Below are 18,428 nucleotides of genomic sequence, written 5' to 3'. Positions count from 1 at the left end.
GGTTCCTTTATTACAATTGCAATCCATTATATATTTGCTGTGCAGAATTGACCTGTATCTAGTTGGTTTCTTTGCAGCCAGTGTAAGTCCTTCTTACAGATTCTGGCCTGCAAACTCATGCATATTTCTAATTCTCAACATGGCAAAACCTGTGGATACTTAACTCCAGAGATTGGAGGCATTAACAGCCATGACACATTCTTCTCCATCCTAAGATAAGCCTCAGGTTTGTGGAAAGAACTGAAGTGCAAGAAACCCAGAACACTCAGGATTAAAATGCCCCCAAATAATTGGACCAGTGCCTGAAACTTTAAGAGATCTCAGTGACCATTATAGAGTACTGGCAGTCTTCAAACCTTAGATTTTGCCAGTGAAAAGAATGGGGGCTTTCCAGATTTGTTTGAGACTTTGAGAGAGAAACCATCAGGCAACTTGAGCCTTTGAGAGAGAAAGCCCTGCAGCAACCATCAGGCAACTTTCTATCATGCAAAAGGTATGATTCATCCAGAACTAACTGCTTGTTACTGCTCAATGGCAGCCACCCCACAAAAGCCAGTGTAGTGCTGTGGTTAAAGTTTCAGACTAGGATTGATGGCATAATCCAGGTCTGAATCACCACTCTGCCACAGAAGGTCATTGGGTAACCTTGGAACAGTCACATACTTTCAGCCTAATCCACCTAACAGAGTTTTTGTGAGGATAAATGGAGGAGAGGAGAATGATGTAAAGTGCTTTGGGTCTACATTGTGTAGAAAAAATGTCATAAATGAAGTAAATAAATATTAAATATAGCTGAAGACAAAGGGCAGATAAAAGGTAAGTTGGTGGATGAGTGGGAAATGGAGAAAGACTCGGGAAAATGTGAGGATATGAGGGTTGTCAGAGGGAAGGATAGGGAAAATAGTGTTGGGATATAAGAGGAAAGTTCTTGCAAGTTACACAACTAGGACTCAGCTGGCAACATGCAAACAGGTGATAGTTTTTCTAGGCTGGGGATGCCAAAGATAGGGAAGGAGGAAAAGCTGATGATTGCAGGAGGCAGATAAAGATAGGTGGTTTGATGGATGGGAAGGAGATAAGGAAGCAGGAAAAGGGAAGAGGTCAAGAAAGGTTTTCAGGGAAAGGAAAGAGGAAATAGTGAGGGAGGAGAACTTGAGATGGTCCTCACAAGTCCTTGTGGAATCCCTATTTGTGTGCTTTTAATGCAAAAAAGACGTTAGCCATAGTTGCTTCAAGAAGAAAATGAAAACAAGCAGAACTCCATTCATATTATTTCAAATCTATATGCACATATTTTCTCTTTTTAAAAAACGTTGTCCTCACCCTACTTTATGAAGCCAGGGTTGCTAGATCCCTGCACAGGAGCAGCACTGGGAGGAAACAAAAGACCATCAGGCTGATAGTGTTATGTCACTTCTGGATTTTTCCTGAAAGTCCTATCAGTCTTCTCTAGGAGATACCAGCAATTCCCAGAGAGGTAGAGAATCACTGCTGGGTTTCCCAAGATATCACACTGCCAGTGACAGCCAACTCCCCTATGTTCCCATCTCCAGTATTTTCCTAGTTGCCCAGCAACCCTAAAATAAGTGTGTTCATAAAATATTTCAGATACTCAATATCAGAACTGTAGAATTGTTGTCCTCAAGAAAATGTGATTAACAGTGCATTCCTAAAAAGAGTTACACCCTTCCAGGTCCTTTGAAGTCAGTGGATTTAGAGGCATGTAATTCTGTTTAGGATGGCCATGTAATCTAGTAAAAATAGTATTACGTTGTATAACTAGTATATGGGATTCACTAACATTTTCATGATCTGCAGGATATTTTATATGTCCCAAACTCTGGAGAACAGCTTCAGGTACTTTAGATCTCGCATGGATTCAAAGCAAAGTAAGCACAGATCAGTAAATTAACTTAAATGTATTTTATCCAATTTGGGGAAAACATTTCCTGAGCCAGAAATGCCACCATTCTAAGCAAGCCCTGTCATGAGATGCAAGAAAATACCCTGAGCTTCTGAGGAGTAATTCCTCGGCAATGCTACCTGCTGAACCACTCTCCTATCTGTTTGTGGTAAATAAAACATCATAAAAATTATTTAGAATATTTATATGCAATGTTTCCAGAGACCTGCTTGAGATAGCAATACAAAAATAAAATAATAAAAACAACAAGCAAAAATGGTCAACATTAAAACCAGCCATAAAAAAAGCATGATGGAAGCAGTCTGAGGATGGATAATGGCTAACAAACTGAAATTCAGGCAGATTCCGCATGGGCCAAAAACAGCAGTGTGAAAACGATATGAAAACAGTATAAAATGGTTTAAAACAGTGTAAAAGTATTTACACCATTTTCACACCGTTTTGACACCACTGTTTTTGGCCCATGCAGAATCTGCCTCAGTCCCAACAAAATGGAGATACTACAGCTAGAAAGTACTGATTGACCGAGGAAAGGGGAAACCTCCTGTTCTAGATAGGTTTGCACACACACACACACACACACCCCAAAAGCAGCAGGTTCACAGCTTGGGGGTGGTACTGGACCCAGGTCTATTACTATATTAACAGGTGACAGCACTGCCCCAGGATACCTTTCACCAGCTATGGCTCTTCCTGGGCAGAAAAAAATATTGGCACTGCAGTGCATCAAGATGAGATTACTGTCATATGCTCTAAGCTACAGTTGGTACAACCAGATTGTTGACTGGAGTTGCTCATAAGGACCATATCAGTCCAATCTTGTTTCCTCTGAACTGATTCCCAATTTGCTTCTGGGTCCAATTCAAGATGGTGGTATTAACCTTTAAATTCCAATGCATCTTGGGGGCCAGCATACCTTAAGGACCACTTTCTTCCATATGAACCACTCATCTACTCCGGTCATATTCAGAGGCCTTTTTTCAGGTGCCATCACCATCTGAGGCAAGATGGCAACAATACTTAGGAACTCACTCCCTAGGGTGATTTAACTGTCCCTATTATTTTCTCTGATCAGTGGGAGAAGACTTTTGTTTTGTTTTGTTTGGTATAATACCTGCTTGTATTGTTATGTGTGTTATTGTATTCGTTTTATGTTTATTTCATATATAAATTATTTTAAATGCTCTTTTGGATGTTAAGATGTTTTCATGTTTGCTACCTGTTTAGATGGAAAGCTGGCATAGCAATGTTTGAATAAACTTCTTGAACAAAAGGGTTCCCTCAGATCTTTAAAAAGATGCTTCTTGAGGCTGTTAGTAACTACATGGAACAAGAATTAGATCAGGAAAGCTCAGACACAACTGGTCCAAAAATAAAATAAAAATGACATCTAATTTTTTGCCCTGAGTTAACTGTTCTCCAGAACTAAAAAACAAGAAGTTTTTCCAAACTTCTTGAGCATCTTTAAATAAATTGTTTTATTTATTCTTTTATGCAAAATATATCAACATTTCTGTATAGAAACATGATAGCACATGATATGAATACATTACAGTCAATCTCTAAATGTACTAAGATTATAGGAAAAATTCCATCTAATGTAATGATATATTGTACCTTTTAAAATGGAAAAATCATAAATCTTTTAGGTCAATTAAATATCCCAGTGAGAAGAACTGAACTTCAAGTTTTAGCCGAACAATACTTTTAACATATAGTGAGTGTCATCTTTACCTTGAGTCTTTTTTAAAGAAATAAATTTTAAAACGTTTCCATTTTTTAAAATCCACATAAGCTTTCAAGCCCCATGTAAAATCACACCTAAAAGCAGTCAGATAATTAATCAAGCTCTCACAAAAAGAGTGTTGCAAATAAGCTTGTATTTTTACACATCCTAGAATCTTATAATTGTCCATCTCACTACAGGAATTGGCATCATGGCTGGAACATTCTGATTGTACAGAAGTTGACAGAATTAGACAGAATAAATTCTGCACAGGATTGCATTACAAGCCAGCTTCACTGCTAGTATGCTAGCATGTTGCATCTTCCTTCCATTCCCAGCCACTACAGTTACAATATGACCAAAGGCAAAAATTTCCTCTATGCAAGCGGCCACTTAGCTTACGTGGGAAGTTCCCAGTGGACCACTGCCATAAAAGGCCATTGGTAGCACTGCAGATCTGAACCCCAGTTGCTCTGGCAGCACTGCAAGGACAACTCTACTTAGATCTGGTCAGTGACATCTAGGGATACTAGGCTCCAGATGGGACCAGGGAATCCCCCGGAATTACTGCTCTTCTCCAGACAATAAAGATGGAAAAATGGATACTTTGGAAGATGATTTTATGTCATTGAACCCCACAGAGGTCACTGTCGTCCCCAGGCTCCATCCTCAAATCTTCAGAAGGTTCCCAACCTGGATCTGACAACCTTACCCCCATCCCCCACCCCCCTCCCCATCCCTGTCAGAGACCGGGGAAACTGGCAAACCTGTTGGTTCACTCATTGTTCCCTCCATAGGAAATTGAAGGATAATCTATCTGACTTGCTCCTGGCCTATTTGAACTTCCTAGTCCACTCCTGTATGCAAAGGCAACACTTACACAGGTATTTCTAATGCTTTTCCACTACCCAGAGCAAAAAGCAGTGTCTCAAACGCTCATCTTTTTTGCTTGCATTGATCCTTAATTATGACTTGACCCTTAGGACTCTGCACAGGCACAGAGTTTTGCAGCATAGATCTTACAGTTGTTTTGGACTATTGTCAGAGGACTGCCAGGATGTCGGGTGCTGTATTATTTCTGTCTCTTTAAAAATGTATGAATCTTTTCCATTTTTTTTGTTTTGTTTCCCAGAGAACATCTCTGAGACCTGGCAAGCGGTAATTAGGCAACACAGCCAAATCATTATAGCTGGAACTTTTCAGCATCAAGCCCATTAGAATTTCATTTTCTACGGTTAGTATAATTGATTCATCTACTGAACCATACCACACAATAAATTATGAAATAGGGATCACTTTGCAGTTCTTTGCAGCTACTGCCAAAATCACTTTTATCAGCATCTGTGTTTTGGAATCATAAAGTTGTGTGACTACTGTGGACAGAAGTACTGTAATGGCAGTCATCATGGACACTGATTTGAGGTTCTGAACATATTTATCCGGCTACACACAGTCCGGCAGCAGATACTTGAGTTGTCAATGTAGGATTCCTGTGATTTTCCATTGTATTCACAAATGCATATGTATAGACTTATTGTTGGTCTACTCTATCACTATATTCCTTGATGGGAATTACCATTACAATATTGTCTCTAGTCTTCAACTCAATGGAATGAATATGCATGAAGTTTCTCTTATGTTGGTCAATAGTTATTTTATTTTTGAATTCCTATCAAGTGTTAGGAATGGTATAGTAATAATGTTCTCTTTTGCAGAGACTTTCTTCCTGTCTCATCTGGTAAGGGTACTTTTCAATTGCCCAACATCCAACTGTTTATACATGAATTATTTTGTTGTTAAGGTCATATTGTCTATATCTTTATATTCACATAGTCTACTGTGTTCTTGTACTTTGATAAAACTCCCAGACAATTGTGTAAATTAATGTCGGGATTTTGCATGCCAAATAAACAATCAATACCAGCATCTATTCTGACCAATAAACATACTGTATATCATATCTTGGAAGGATGGATGCAAGGCAAATGTAAAACTGCATTTTGATAAAGAAGCAGACCTTTTGGCACAAAAGGCTATTATTTCTGTCCTTTGTAGTGCTTTTTCAGTGTATACTGTATATTGCTGTTCATTGTTCATCTGTTTATCATCACAGAATTCCTGAGGTAGATCAGGATGATGATTTTCCAATGCCTTATCCAGAATTTTATGACTGTACAGGGATCATGACCTACATGACCATATGAAGAATAATTATGTTCTTCATGAATGGGATCATACTTTCTCAGTGCTACTTTTTTTTAAAGTGTCAAAACCACAGTAAAAAGCTCCTTTATCAAAGCAAATCCTGTCCCCTATCAGCCCAGTATTACCATATGTTTAATTCCATATTTGACCACAGAGTGTGAATTAAACAACACACACAAAGGAAGGGGGCATATTTCTACCAGGAACCTCAGGTCAGTAGAAAACTCTGGTAAGTCAAAAATATAGAGCTTAAAAACACAAAAAGTAGCAACCCTGTCTACACATGCTCAGAGAGGGAAAAAGAGTTCATGAGTTAAAGCTATCTAAAGTAGAATTCAATATTGAGAGGGTAGAGGAGCAGTGGGAAATGAAAGGAGTAAAAAGAAATTGTGGAAGAAAGCTGATGGAAGCAGGTGGTATGCATAATGGGGTGGAAAGAGAGAGACTGAAAGTGTTTGTGGAGGTGAAAGATGGAGTGTGAGAGAAAAATGGAAGGTGCATTAACAGGAAGAGAAAAGAGTACAGCAGAAACAAAATGAGAGCAGAGGGAGGGCCAAAGGATGAAGTGATCGAGATTTTCCCTGCCCCAGAAGTGAAGGATCGAAAACAGCATCAGAGTGAACTTTTATGGCTCCCATAAGCCCAGTTCTTGCAGTCATCAAGTGTGGCAGGAAATGTAGGATTAGTCCCATCTTTCCAGCCATCTAAGGCCATCAGAACTGTCCCAGTAGTTGCTTTCTGATGGCCAGAAAGGTGGAAACAGATTGCTACCTTTCCCAAAGGATGGCTGCAAAAGTCATCTTTGAGATCACTCCTGCGCAACGATATTTTGTTGCAAAGCACCCTTTATCTATTGAGTCTACCACTGCTGTCCTAGGTTGCAAGTGGATATTTTCTCCATTCTTGCTACCTAAAATTTGTTGTGAATATAAGAAACCAGGCACTGCACACTGGATTAGGCAAAACAATATTTTAAAATTATATATAGAATATTTTATATCCTTTTTATAAGATTTAGTTTTGGTATGTGGCTCTCTTATGCAACGTGTAATAAAAACTAGATGAATTAACATGCAGCAAATGTGTAATTCGTCATTAAAAACAAAAAAATCTGAAAATGTAGTAAATTAATTCATATGTTTGCTAAACTACAACCAATAAGCAATAAAATATTATTTTTAAATACTCAAAGCTTTCTTAACTGTCTCAGTCTTTTCCAGTTATGAGAGATAGTGACTTTTTGTGGTCTTTCAAAGGTCTCTTATCTCCTGACACCTGTATACTTGACGAATAGTACATTTACTGAACAGTGAGTTGTCTTTTAGCCATGAGACTCCCATTAACCTTATGTTCAGCTGTGTGGTGAACCCTTCACGATACTTTGAAATTTTCCTTTTATAACTCTTCTTTCTGCCTCTTATCACAATGAACAAAATATTCTCAGCTGGAATAAGAATGCAATAAAATGATTTCCATTTGTTCAGAAAACCTAGAGGCAAGATATTTCTTTCTTCAAGAAGTTAAAATAGTCTCTAAAATAACTAGGAATTAAATGATAGTAGGTCGTTCTATAGTTCCACACTATTTCCCTAAAGAAATATTCTTAGAAAAGGAATATGCAAACCATTTAGGAAAACACTCCCTATGTTCAGGACCCCCTCCCCCCACTTGTGAGGTGGACAAAACATACCTCTTCACATAGTCACTCCACACTGTGGCACAGAGAGAAACACATCGTACAGTGACATGCCTTTAAAGACCCCAGCCATAGATGCAGGCGAAATGTTTAGAACAAAAACTATCAGACCACAGCCATGCAGCCCAGAAAACCCACAACAGTAATCAAATAAATACATAAATGCATTTGTTGTTTGAAAAGTTTATATATATCAGGGCACCACAGTGTCCAGCTGAGAAGGACAGAGTGCTGGATGTTCTGGCTCCTGGAAGTGATTAAAGGTGCGAGATAGCAGTGGAGGCTGCTAGCCCCAAACTCTGCTACACAAGCTATCCTTGCACCTATACATGAACCAGTTTATATAATCAGGTGAACTTCACAGGGGCCATTAAATATTTTTTCAATAAAATATTGAATACTTAGTTCAACATATATTTAGAAAACTTCCCTTTTTTCTAAGCAACATTATGACATAGAATTAAACATGTTTAACAATGGAATCTTTTAAAGAAAATGGACTTCAAAGAGTGTAGCTTTGTCTATAATAAGGATTGCTGGGCTTCCTTTTGGCCACCAGTGAGGATGTGCAGGAGTAGGGATGCTGATTCAAAAATTTTAGTAACAGGTTCCGATGGTGGTGGGATTCAAACAGTGGTGTAGCACCAATGGGACTGGGTGGGGCATGACGGGGGCATGGCCAGGCATTCCGGGGGTGAAGCATTCCTGGGCGGGGCTGTGGCAAGGACACAGGGCACCTGCGCCCCAGGTGCAGTTCCTCTCAAATAATGACTGTTTAAAATATTTAAAAAGCAATATACCATATGGTAGTGTATTATTTCTTTTTTATATAATTATATTGATTGATTTTAAATAATAACATAAGTAAGGAGAGAAACCAAAAACTGTTTACAATTGTTAACATATTACAAACATATCTAATTGTCCATCTCTCTCAACCCCCCCAACTAAAACATCCATTATTGCCTCCCTCCTTCCCATATTTCCCTCCCTCCCTCCTTTCTACTTCCCCTTCAGATTCCTATGACTACTTTATCTATTTCACTTGAAAGAAAACTAACAGAGGGAGAGATCCAAAATACTTAATCTAAAAGAGTAGTTTAAACACCTCTCTTTCCAATATAAATTTCAAGGGGAAAAAAGAAAATGAAAAATCTTTACCTATAATACTTTCCCAACCTTTATACCAATGAACAAAAAAAAATAGAATTACTATATATTGCATTATTTCATACAGTTCATACAAACATGGGGGTGCCATGGGGGGCAGGGGGCTGCAGGGGGGCGATTTTGCATCCCTCACTTGACGAGATTTGTTATACCCAGGGACAGATATTACCCCCTTGTCCCTAGTGGAGTTAATAATTATTAAACAGTTCTCCGAACTGAGAAAATTTTAGTAACCGGTTCTACCAAATAGGTGCGAATAGGCTTGCATCCCACCTCTGCTGCTAGGTCTAGGTTGGGAGACTCCTGGAGATTGGGGGGTGGAACCCAAGGAGCACATGGACCTCAGTGGGGAATAATGCCATCGAGTCAACCCTCCAAAGCATCCATTTTCTCCAGGGGAACTTCTCTTTTTTAGTTTGGAAATGAACTGCAATTCTGGGAGATCCCCTGGTCCCACTTGTAGGCTGGCATCCCTGTCTAGGATTGCACCATGAGGCTAGTGTGATCCTCGTCTATATTATTCAGTGGCAGCATTTCAGTTAAAAAAAAAGTGAGCATGCTCTTCGCTGCTGTTTTGTATACCAGTATTTCAGGTGGTTATTTTCTTCTGCAAATAGAAATGTCACTTTAATACATTACTCTATCCTTATTTATGAACACAGATCTTGAATTGTAAATATTTAGACAGCAAAAAAAATAATTATTTTATCTAATAGACATTTAAGCATCTGAAATAAAAACTAAAATAAAACAAAATATTTGACCATTCTTTACATTGTTACAGTCATAAATCAAGGTGGTAACAGATATTTGATCACTATTGTAATGATTTCTTATCACTAGTTTACAATACTGAAGAAATGTGATCACCAATAATGTTTCAATTTCTACAAAGCCAAAATAAAATGAGAGATGTTGGTTTTAGTGCACTGTAAGAATGAATATTTCCCTTGTACTGTGTTCTGAGGTTGTTTTGCTAGATTAATTTTTTCCCAGCAAACCATGAAAATTGGTTTTCTTTATTTTAATTTCAAATTGATTCCATCAATCATACTGGAAGATCATTACAACAGACAATTGTTTTTACCATATATAAAAAGTACAATGCTCAGGGCTCTAATTAGTACTCACATTCACTCAGAATGCAACTCTTGGAAATACTGAAAGGATCAGAGGAAAGAAAACAAAGGGGCGCCAATCCTAAGCTCCCTATGGTATGACGTCAGGTGATTATATTAAATACAAACAATAATAACTTTGTGTGATTTAAGCCACTGATGTTACTCTTTGATGAAAATGTCAGTTTAAGTTATTTTTCATTCAATGGTCATCCTGATGAATGTATTGTTAATCTTTATGTCATAAAGGAACCAATATGTAACTTGATCATAAAGCACATCTATATTGTTGGTAACCATACATAGTTTGAGGAGTCATTATCCATAATTTCTAGTCAGAAACATTAATGTGCAGTGACTTTTACTTCATGCATTTGAAAAGACCCATGTGTGCAGGTACACAGAAGCACACATACCACCAACCTCAGTGCATAGTAAGGGTAGAAAAGGTTATGGCTTGTAGTTCTCACAATTTAAATAAAATGCGGATTACTCTTTGTTGACAGGCCTTAAGAGCAATGGTTATCAAGTATTCATAGTTAAACAACAGAATACAAGAGTCACAGTCAATTTTGCTAGCCACAGTTATTTTCACATATCTGCTTCTCTGACTTTTTTCTGCATCCTTATTTTCTTCCTGTACTGAGATCATGAGAAGACATAAACAAGCATGCTTCCTGTTGTATCTGATAACAATTCAAGATCAAAAATATTTTAGAATAAGTAAACACAGTGATGTACCCTGTGAAGATTTCTGACTATGTATTGTCGAAGGCTTTCACAGCCGAAATCAACAGGATGTTGTGGTTGTTGTGGAGTTGTTACACACTTCTCTCTGTGATGTACCTCTGAAGATGCCAACCACAGATGAATGCAAAATGTTAGGAACAAGATCTACCAGACCACAGCCACACAGCCCAGAAAGGCCACAACAACCAAGTTGAGTTCGGCCATGAAAGCCTTTGACAATACATTGGATGTTGTGGGTTTTCTGGGCTGTATGGCCGGAGTCTAATAGTGTTTGCTTCTAACATTTCACCTGTATCTATGGCTGGCATCTTCAGAGTCATGCCATGATGAGATGTGGTGCCGCAGAGAGAATAGATGCAGCCATAGATGCAGTTGAAATGTTAGGAGCAAAAACTACTAGACCATGGCCACATAGTCCAGAAAACCCACAATAGCCAATTTCTAACTATGGCACATTCCGCACATGCAGAATAATGCACTTTCAAACTGTTTTCAGTGCTCTTTGAAACTGTGCGGAATGGCAAAATCCACTTGCAAACAGTTGTGAAAGTGGTTTGAAAACGCATTATTTTGCGTGTGCGGAAGGGGCCTTTGTTTCACTGCATTTTGTTTTTTAAATCTTGTCTAATCTTGAAGTCAAAGCCAGTGACAATGATTTTGCATGTCAGGTTTGCGAGACATATAGCTTTAGGGGAAGACTTGCAGGAAATTAAGCATGCAACTGCAATTAATGTGAGAATACAAGTTAAGAAGCTGATTCTCCTAGTATGCTGCTAAAACAATTTTCTAATACTTGGTGAATTCATAATCATACATTGACACAGGTCTAAATCTCCCCCAGTGTGATTATTTACATCAAAGTGCTGAAATGTAGGAGATTAATTTCAAGTACTGTTCTGTTATCTATATATACAACTTGATACTTCCTTAGGCTAAGGGCAGAGGTAACATTGAACCCATAAAGGGTATCAGCATTAAGTTTGGCCAAGGTAATGGAATGATGCCATAATAATATATTTTAAGTATTTTAAAATGTTTTGCATTCAGACTTCAAATATTTTCATTCAGTCATGAAGCCTGCTGATGAAAGAAGGGATTATTTTGCCCTCTTCCCCACCAGAGAACCCTGATTCGAGTGGCTGTTAGTCCACATAAGTTCTGCAACCTCAAAAACCTTTTCTCAGTGAGATAGTGGGACAGGTCAAAGATCCATGTTCTTTCCACTATTCACACTCCCAATCAATATAATTACATTATATTTTAGTTACATTTCTTTACAGAAGGTGTATGGCTACAGGATGGTGTTAAATGACCCTGTTTAAGAATGGGTCAGATTCCAAGATCAAAAGTATCTGAAAGAGAACTCCCCCCACTCTATATATAGATTTAGTTTTGTCATGACTATCATGACATAAGATTTGGCCTAAGGTTCTAGGGCTCATTCTCAGGATTTCAGGTGGCAAGCTGAAATCTTAGGACCATCTCATACACTCCAAGGTTTAACACCACTATGTGTTCTAACTGCTGCATATATAAACAGGAGATGTGAGGCAATAATTGGACACTAACAGCTCATCCACATAGTATATTTAGTTCCTAGTTAATTTCCATGGTACTTGTGTGAGTATTTATACGTGAACACTTACAAGCTTGACTCATGTCCTGCTCACTAGTTACAAGCAGGAAGCCAGTTGTTCAGTGAGTTGTTTAGATATGTCTGAATTAATTGTATGTATCTGTTTGATTATGACTATTTCCTCTACAATTCAACTCTGCCACTCCCTTCCATTCTGCCACTATCTCTGATTTTTTTAAAATGAAAAATGAAAAAAATTCTGTTTGACATTTCTGAGTTGGGGCTCACAACGTTGTGCCTATGTTTGTCTTCAATATTGATTACACACAACACACATCTGTTGCAGCAAGATTCCTTGTAGGGATGTTTTTCCTCCAGCCCCACTTTCACTTTCTAGTCTCCCCACAGCAACCAAGACCACTTTGAGTACAAATTTAATTTTGTTTCGCTACCAGACTGGGGAGATTTGCCAGTGAGCACAGCTCTGCCCCAAACCTCTTCCCTTCGCCCACTGCCAGACTGACTAGCTCCACCCTTCCCACTCTTTGCACTACTAGCCATGTCTTCCCCCTCGCCTCCCCCTTCCATGTTGCTGGTGTAACCACAAGAAGGTCTGTTGCTGGCTCCAGCCCACCTCCTCTGCTCTGCTCTGCTTCTGCCCTCCCTAATGATGAGGAGGGCATTTTAAAACTTTTTTTCAGACAAGTCTCTTTTTTAAAACAAGTCTCTCCCCCATGACAGCAGCAAGAGAGAGGCTGGGGGTGGGGTGGGGACAGAGAAAAAGAGAGTCTGTGGAGGGGAAGGGAGGGTGGGGAGAGAATATCAGCTCTATAGTATTGGGACTTCTGAGTGTTATCAGATCTGTGTCTTTATGAGGAGCACTGTTAAAACAACCTGAAAACAGAGGCCTATTGAGACTAGCTGCAGGGAGGACTGCGCTGCCTCATCACATGTAAACAGAAATGAAAGGAGACCACACTTCAGCCCCACTGCATAGCTAAATGTCCCAAAGTAAATGTTCGTTGAGTAATGGACCAATGTCTGCTCATAAATCTAGCTAATATTACAACCAGTTCTTGCAATCACCTCTTCTACAGAAACCACTATATTCACAAGTACAAAAGGCAATGTAATCTAGCCAAAGCCAGTCATTTAAAAGCTGCATCTAACTCTGTGAGTGCAAAAAGGCTATGAACAGCAAATGATTCTATGCTTTATGCAAGTTGATTTATGCAAGTTGACAGAAACAACCATGACTTTGACAAAAGTTGCAGTGACTAAGCAGCTACTGTGCAGGCACAAAGATAGTGATGGGGCTAGTCTGCCAGAGAATCTCAAGGTGGCCCAGTGAAGAACTCACATTGTATGTAATCAACAGAGTTCAAAACAGGTATGTTCAACTCATGTTCATCATGTACATGCCAAATTTCACAGCTGGCCTAGAGGTGAATTGTCCATCTCTTCAAAGCCATATAACAGTGACAACACACTTGCAGGTTTAATAAGGCACAGTTTTTGTTTGTATAAAAAAGGTACTTCCATGATGACAATTATTCAACCAGACATTACTAGGTTGTGCCCCATAACAGCACTGGCTCAGCCTAGCCTTGAAAAGCTGGGGACCTGGTTATTGCGATTTACAGGTCATTTTTTTCAAGAGTTAATTATATAGAGTATTTGTAAATACTTTTAAAAGCCACAACTGCAAAATATTCAAATGAAGTATATCATTAGAATTTGACTGGCACAGCCACAGTTGAGTAAGAATTCAGAAATATATTTAAGATCTTCATTGAAAGCAACCTTAGCAGTGGATAGCTTTGCCTGGATTATGCCTAGACCCACTACAACATTACCGGCTCCTCATTTCATGTTCACTCAGTTCTTTCATTTCATTTCAAATTCTGCATGACGTTTTGAACTCCTGATAAGACATTCTATTTAGTTTATAACACTGAACAATTATGCCAGACAACTGGATCAGAAGAACTGAAAATTCCTTTTTGAAAATTGAATCTGAGTTTCTGTATTTTGTTCCACATTATACTCCTCTCCAACTGGAAAGCCTCCATTTACTTTTTTATGGGTATGTTCACAGAGTCAGCATCTTTGCTACTTTCAAAACTGACTCAATCATCATTGGGTATATTCAGTTCACTGTCCCAGTAACCAGTCCATCATGCCTCTAACCAACATTTCATTTTATTTAAAAATAATTATCCCATATGGTGGCTTGGGAATAAAATACACCAACATCTATGAAACAGCAATTCTGTTGTATGTTTCCCTGTTATTGTATACTATAACATTAATAATTCTATATAGCACAATTGAACTATTAGGACTATAACAATAATGACAAGTTTTCATTAAATTATGTTAATGTCCTATGTAAGTTATAAGAAAATGCAGAAAGACTCTAATGACTAAAATACCAGTTTACGAAAAAGAAGAATGCATGTTTTTTTAGTATCTTGGGCCCCTTCCGCACACGCAAAATAATGCGTTTTCAAACCACTTTCACAACTGTTTGCAAGTGGATTTTGCCATTCTGCACAGCTTCGAAGAGCATTGAAAGCAGTTTGAAAGTGCATTATTCTGCATGTGCAGAATGAGCCTTGGGATATTGTAGTAAGGTAACAAACTTTAAATGCATCCAAAGAAGGAAATGACAGAAATGGGAAGAGAAATGACATAAAACTCAGATAAAGGCAATGCAGAGTAGAACTCAGGGAAGTAGTGTACCTTAGTAACTAGACTACTAAGAATAGCAGTGATGGTTATTAGAATAATACAGCTAGGCCATGTATGTGTTTTTAAAAGAAGAAACTTACCTTTCACAAGCTCTGACAGTCCATGCAGCAATTATCCATAAGGAGATACTAAAAACCAAGAGTACAGTTCCTGGACATATTGTCATTAGAGTCTTCATAACAAAACGAGTGTTGAAGTTTATCTTATTTAGTGCTCCAATGCTTCTAGAAGAGGCATCAGTGAAAAGTTTACTATGCAAAAGCATAACTCTGGCAATAAGATATAGTCTTAAGAACATGGGTATGGATAAAATAATATCCACATCAGCTATCGTTGTAGATGGAGTATAGGAAAAGGCAAGCCGTGCTGTCCACGTGAATGTGTAGTTGCCAGGGATAGGATGTATAGCACACACCAAGATTTCCAAGCAGATGAAGAAAATGCGCTCGTAAGTCATGGCTATTCTCCAGTCATCAGCTCCATTGTCCACCATAAACAACTGCAAAAACAATGCAGAAAGTTAATATTGGTGAAATTTTAGCAAGAGTTTTTACACACCCAAAGGTATCAGTACATAAAATTTAAAACATTAAGCAGAGTATGTTTTTCAAATATTATGCGAACTACAGTTTATGAGTACAGCTGTCATAATTTGAAATGAAAGTGACATGTATTCTCAGACTTCTTATTTAGCCAAATGAGGTTTCATTCATCACTTGCTCAAATGTTAAAAAAAACTCTTTCAGTGTTAATTATAGATTTAAATCTTACTGTCACTAGGTTATGGACACTGGGCAAGGATGAATAATGGCAATAAGTATATAAATCATAGGACTGGATTTAAAAAAAATCATGGAGGGAAGGAAGACACAAGACTAAAACTTTCATTCAGACATTTTACACTGAGCTGAAAAATGACTTGGGACTTGTATCTCACTATGGCTCATTCCGCACATGCAGAATAATGCACTTTCAAACTGCTTTCAGTGCTCTTTGAAGCAGTGCGGAATAGCAAAATCCACTTGCAAACAGTTGTGAAAGTGGTTTGAAAATGCATTATTTTGCCTGTGCGGAAGGGGCCTATGAGTGTCATCTTTGCAGAATCTGGGATTCTCTACCCATTCCAGTTGTTAAATAGCTTGGTACAACTGGTGAATAGTCTGTATTTTTCTTGATTAGACTTTCTTGATTAGATAAGAATTTTCTTGATTAGACTTTTCACCCTGTAATTCCTGCATTCCATGGACCACTGAATCTCCTGTTCTCTATTCCTTTACAATAAAATTACCACACAGTGAGGATGTACTCACTACATCTGAAGAAGTAGGTTTTCGTCCATGAAAGGTAATGATGGACTAAATTTTTGTTAAGGGACAAAAACTCCTGTTGATATTTGCCTGTTGGGCAAATTTCTAATATACTGTTTCAATCAACACACATACTATTGTCCAAAATGAACTTGCACAATTTTCCAGCTTCTTAGAAACCAATTCAAAATTAAAATTTGAAACTCCAAATAGACATATGGTACTTGTGATTGAGCCACCTGACTAGTTATCACTTGTTTGAAAGCATCCCCATGTTAAGAGTTTCCCTTCTTGCAGAAAATTTAGGGAACACAGTAGGTTGCCCATATCATATGCCCATACAGAATGGCATACCATTAAACTGATTGAGACCATTTAGGCACCATGATCAGTCAGAGATCACTAATACACAATCCAATTTTTACAGCAACAGTATGCTTGCAGATTTATTGGAATAAAATCATTAAAAAAACTGAACTCAAGTGAAAGTTTTAAAAAGCAGTTTGTCTATTTTGTTCAGTTTATAGAAAAGATACTCAGATTAGATTTAAAATTCCAAAGTAAAGCTTCAATTGATAATATTGGTTGTCCAGGTTCAAACAGCATATGTTTCCACACTCCCTGTTTAATGGCACTGACCCCTAGTAAAGTGTCCCTGTTTTGCTTTTCTTTGGCAGGGATACCTTTTGTTTATTCCTGTGAGTTCAATAGTTGTATTTTGTTACATCTTGAGCCCTTTTGTACAGAATTCAAGTAGCAAAAACTTGGAGTAGGACTGACCTTAATAATGTATGCATGTAATTACACATGAAAAATAAGGCAATGTGCAGTATATAACCTACTATTTTAATTCTCTACAGATTGCAAGGCTCATTTTGAACTGTTAAAGACATTACTTGACAGTGCATTCCAAAATAAATTAATTCAGGGCACAGTAGACAGACAAAGACTTCTGTAATGCATAAGGAATGTTCCTTGGTGTAGAAAAGAGGTATTCTAAACAATCAGGCATGCAGTTGATAGACCCCCATATTGCAGGTGTAAATACAAGTATCTCTTGTAACTGACAGTATAATAAGAAGATTGAAACTTGGAACTGGTTTGGATTGTTGAATTTGGCAAATAGTTCCATAATGTAAGTATATTGAATGGAAATACATTGCATATACTGGTGGCTGACTGGGGCTTTTTTCCCTGCAAAACCAACTGAGAATGTCCAAGGTCAGGTGACTGCCTGGAAACCATGATGGTCAGCCATTTGACCTGGCACACCTCCCCTCAGTCACTTGCGGGGGGGGGGCATAGCTCATGATGGCTCAGTATCTCTGAACATACGCCCAGCGCAGGGGCATAGAAACACATTCTGACTGTAAATCACAGTTATCCCAAAGGCAATTAAGACATGCTTTGTAGCCAGGACAATTCTGCAGAGCTACTATATACCATTTAGGAGTGAAGAAAAATGTTTTAATCCTTAGACTGCTTTATAATTCCAGCTAGCAGTGCAGGACTGCAAGAATACTTCCACTGTAAAGCAATACACTGGCAGCTTAATGTTCTCTAGCAACACAAGCACAACTAACAAGTTGAAATAAATGACCTTGTGGCAGAGCCTGTTGGGTGCTTAGATACATGGACATAACAACATAAATGCAATGAGCAATGTTGGCAGAAGTAAACCAATCACATTAATGAACCCTTCTGAGATTGCTCAAATTAAAACTTTACCAGCAAATTAACTCAGAGCTAGCAACCTGCCCTAGATGTTACTATCTGTGTAATCCTTCATGTCTTACATGGTGCTCATGTAGATTTTTTTTTTTTTTGCCACTACAAAACCAGGGACAAAGGTTTAGAACCTTTCTCCTTGCATCTAGTCTAGTTTTCTATATTCTTAGACATTTCAAACAAAATGTAGCAATATCTAGTCATGTGAGCAGTCTAAAGCAGTACAGCCCAGATATAGATTGGCCATACCAGCGAACGGCATGGAAATAAATGAACCAAGTTCACATAACAGACATTAAAATTTAATCTTAAGAATCTCTTGAGCAAAAAAGTTACTTAACTGCTTAGCAAAGAAAATGAGATTTTAAAACAAATTTAGCATCTCAGTACAGGATATGAATCATGAAGACATAACCATTTATATTTTATTAGGACAAGAACGCCATTATTCTCATTAGAAAGTCAGATAAAACA

At 38.1% G+C, this 18,428-nt stretch overlaps 1 protein-coding gene across 3 annotated transcripts in view; it reads right to left on the bottom strand.

The window, feature by feature from the left end:
- Nucleotides 1-18,428, bottom strand: part of KCNN2 (potassium calcium-activated channel subfamily N member 2) — a 91,194-nt gene that overhangs the window by 45,977 nt on the left and 26,789 nt on the right. For all 3 annotated transcript variants that reach the window (XM_048502960.1, XM_048502958.1, XM_048502959.1), the window contains one exon: nucleotides 15,000-15,418. In XM_048502960.1, coding sequence (XP_048358917.1) covers nucleotides 15,000-15,418 — 419 coding nt within the window. The remainder of the gene's footprint in view (nucleotides 1-14,999; nucleotides 15,419-18,428) is intronic.

Source organism: Sphaerodactylus townsendi, linkage group LG07, assembly GCF_021028975.2.
Source record: "Sphaerodactylus townsendi isolate TG3544 linkage group LG07, MPM_Stown_v2.3, whole genome shotgun sequence".
In the NCBI taxonomy this organism is placed as follows: Eukaryota; Metazoa; Chordata; class Lepidosauria; order Squamata; family Sphaerodactylidae; genus Sphaerodactylus; species Sphaerodactylus townsendi.
This window is presented reverse-complemented; position numbering and strand designations above follow the sequence as displayed.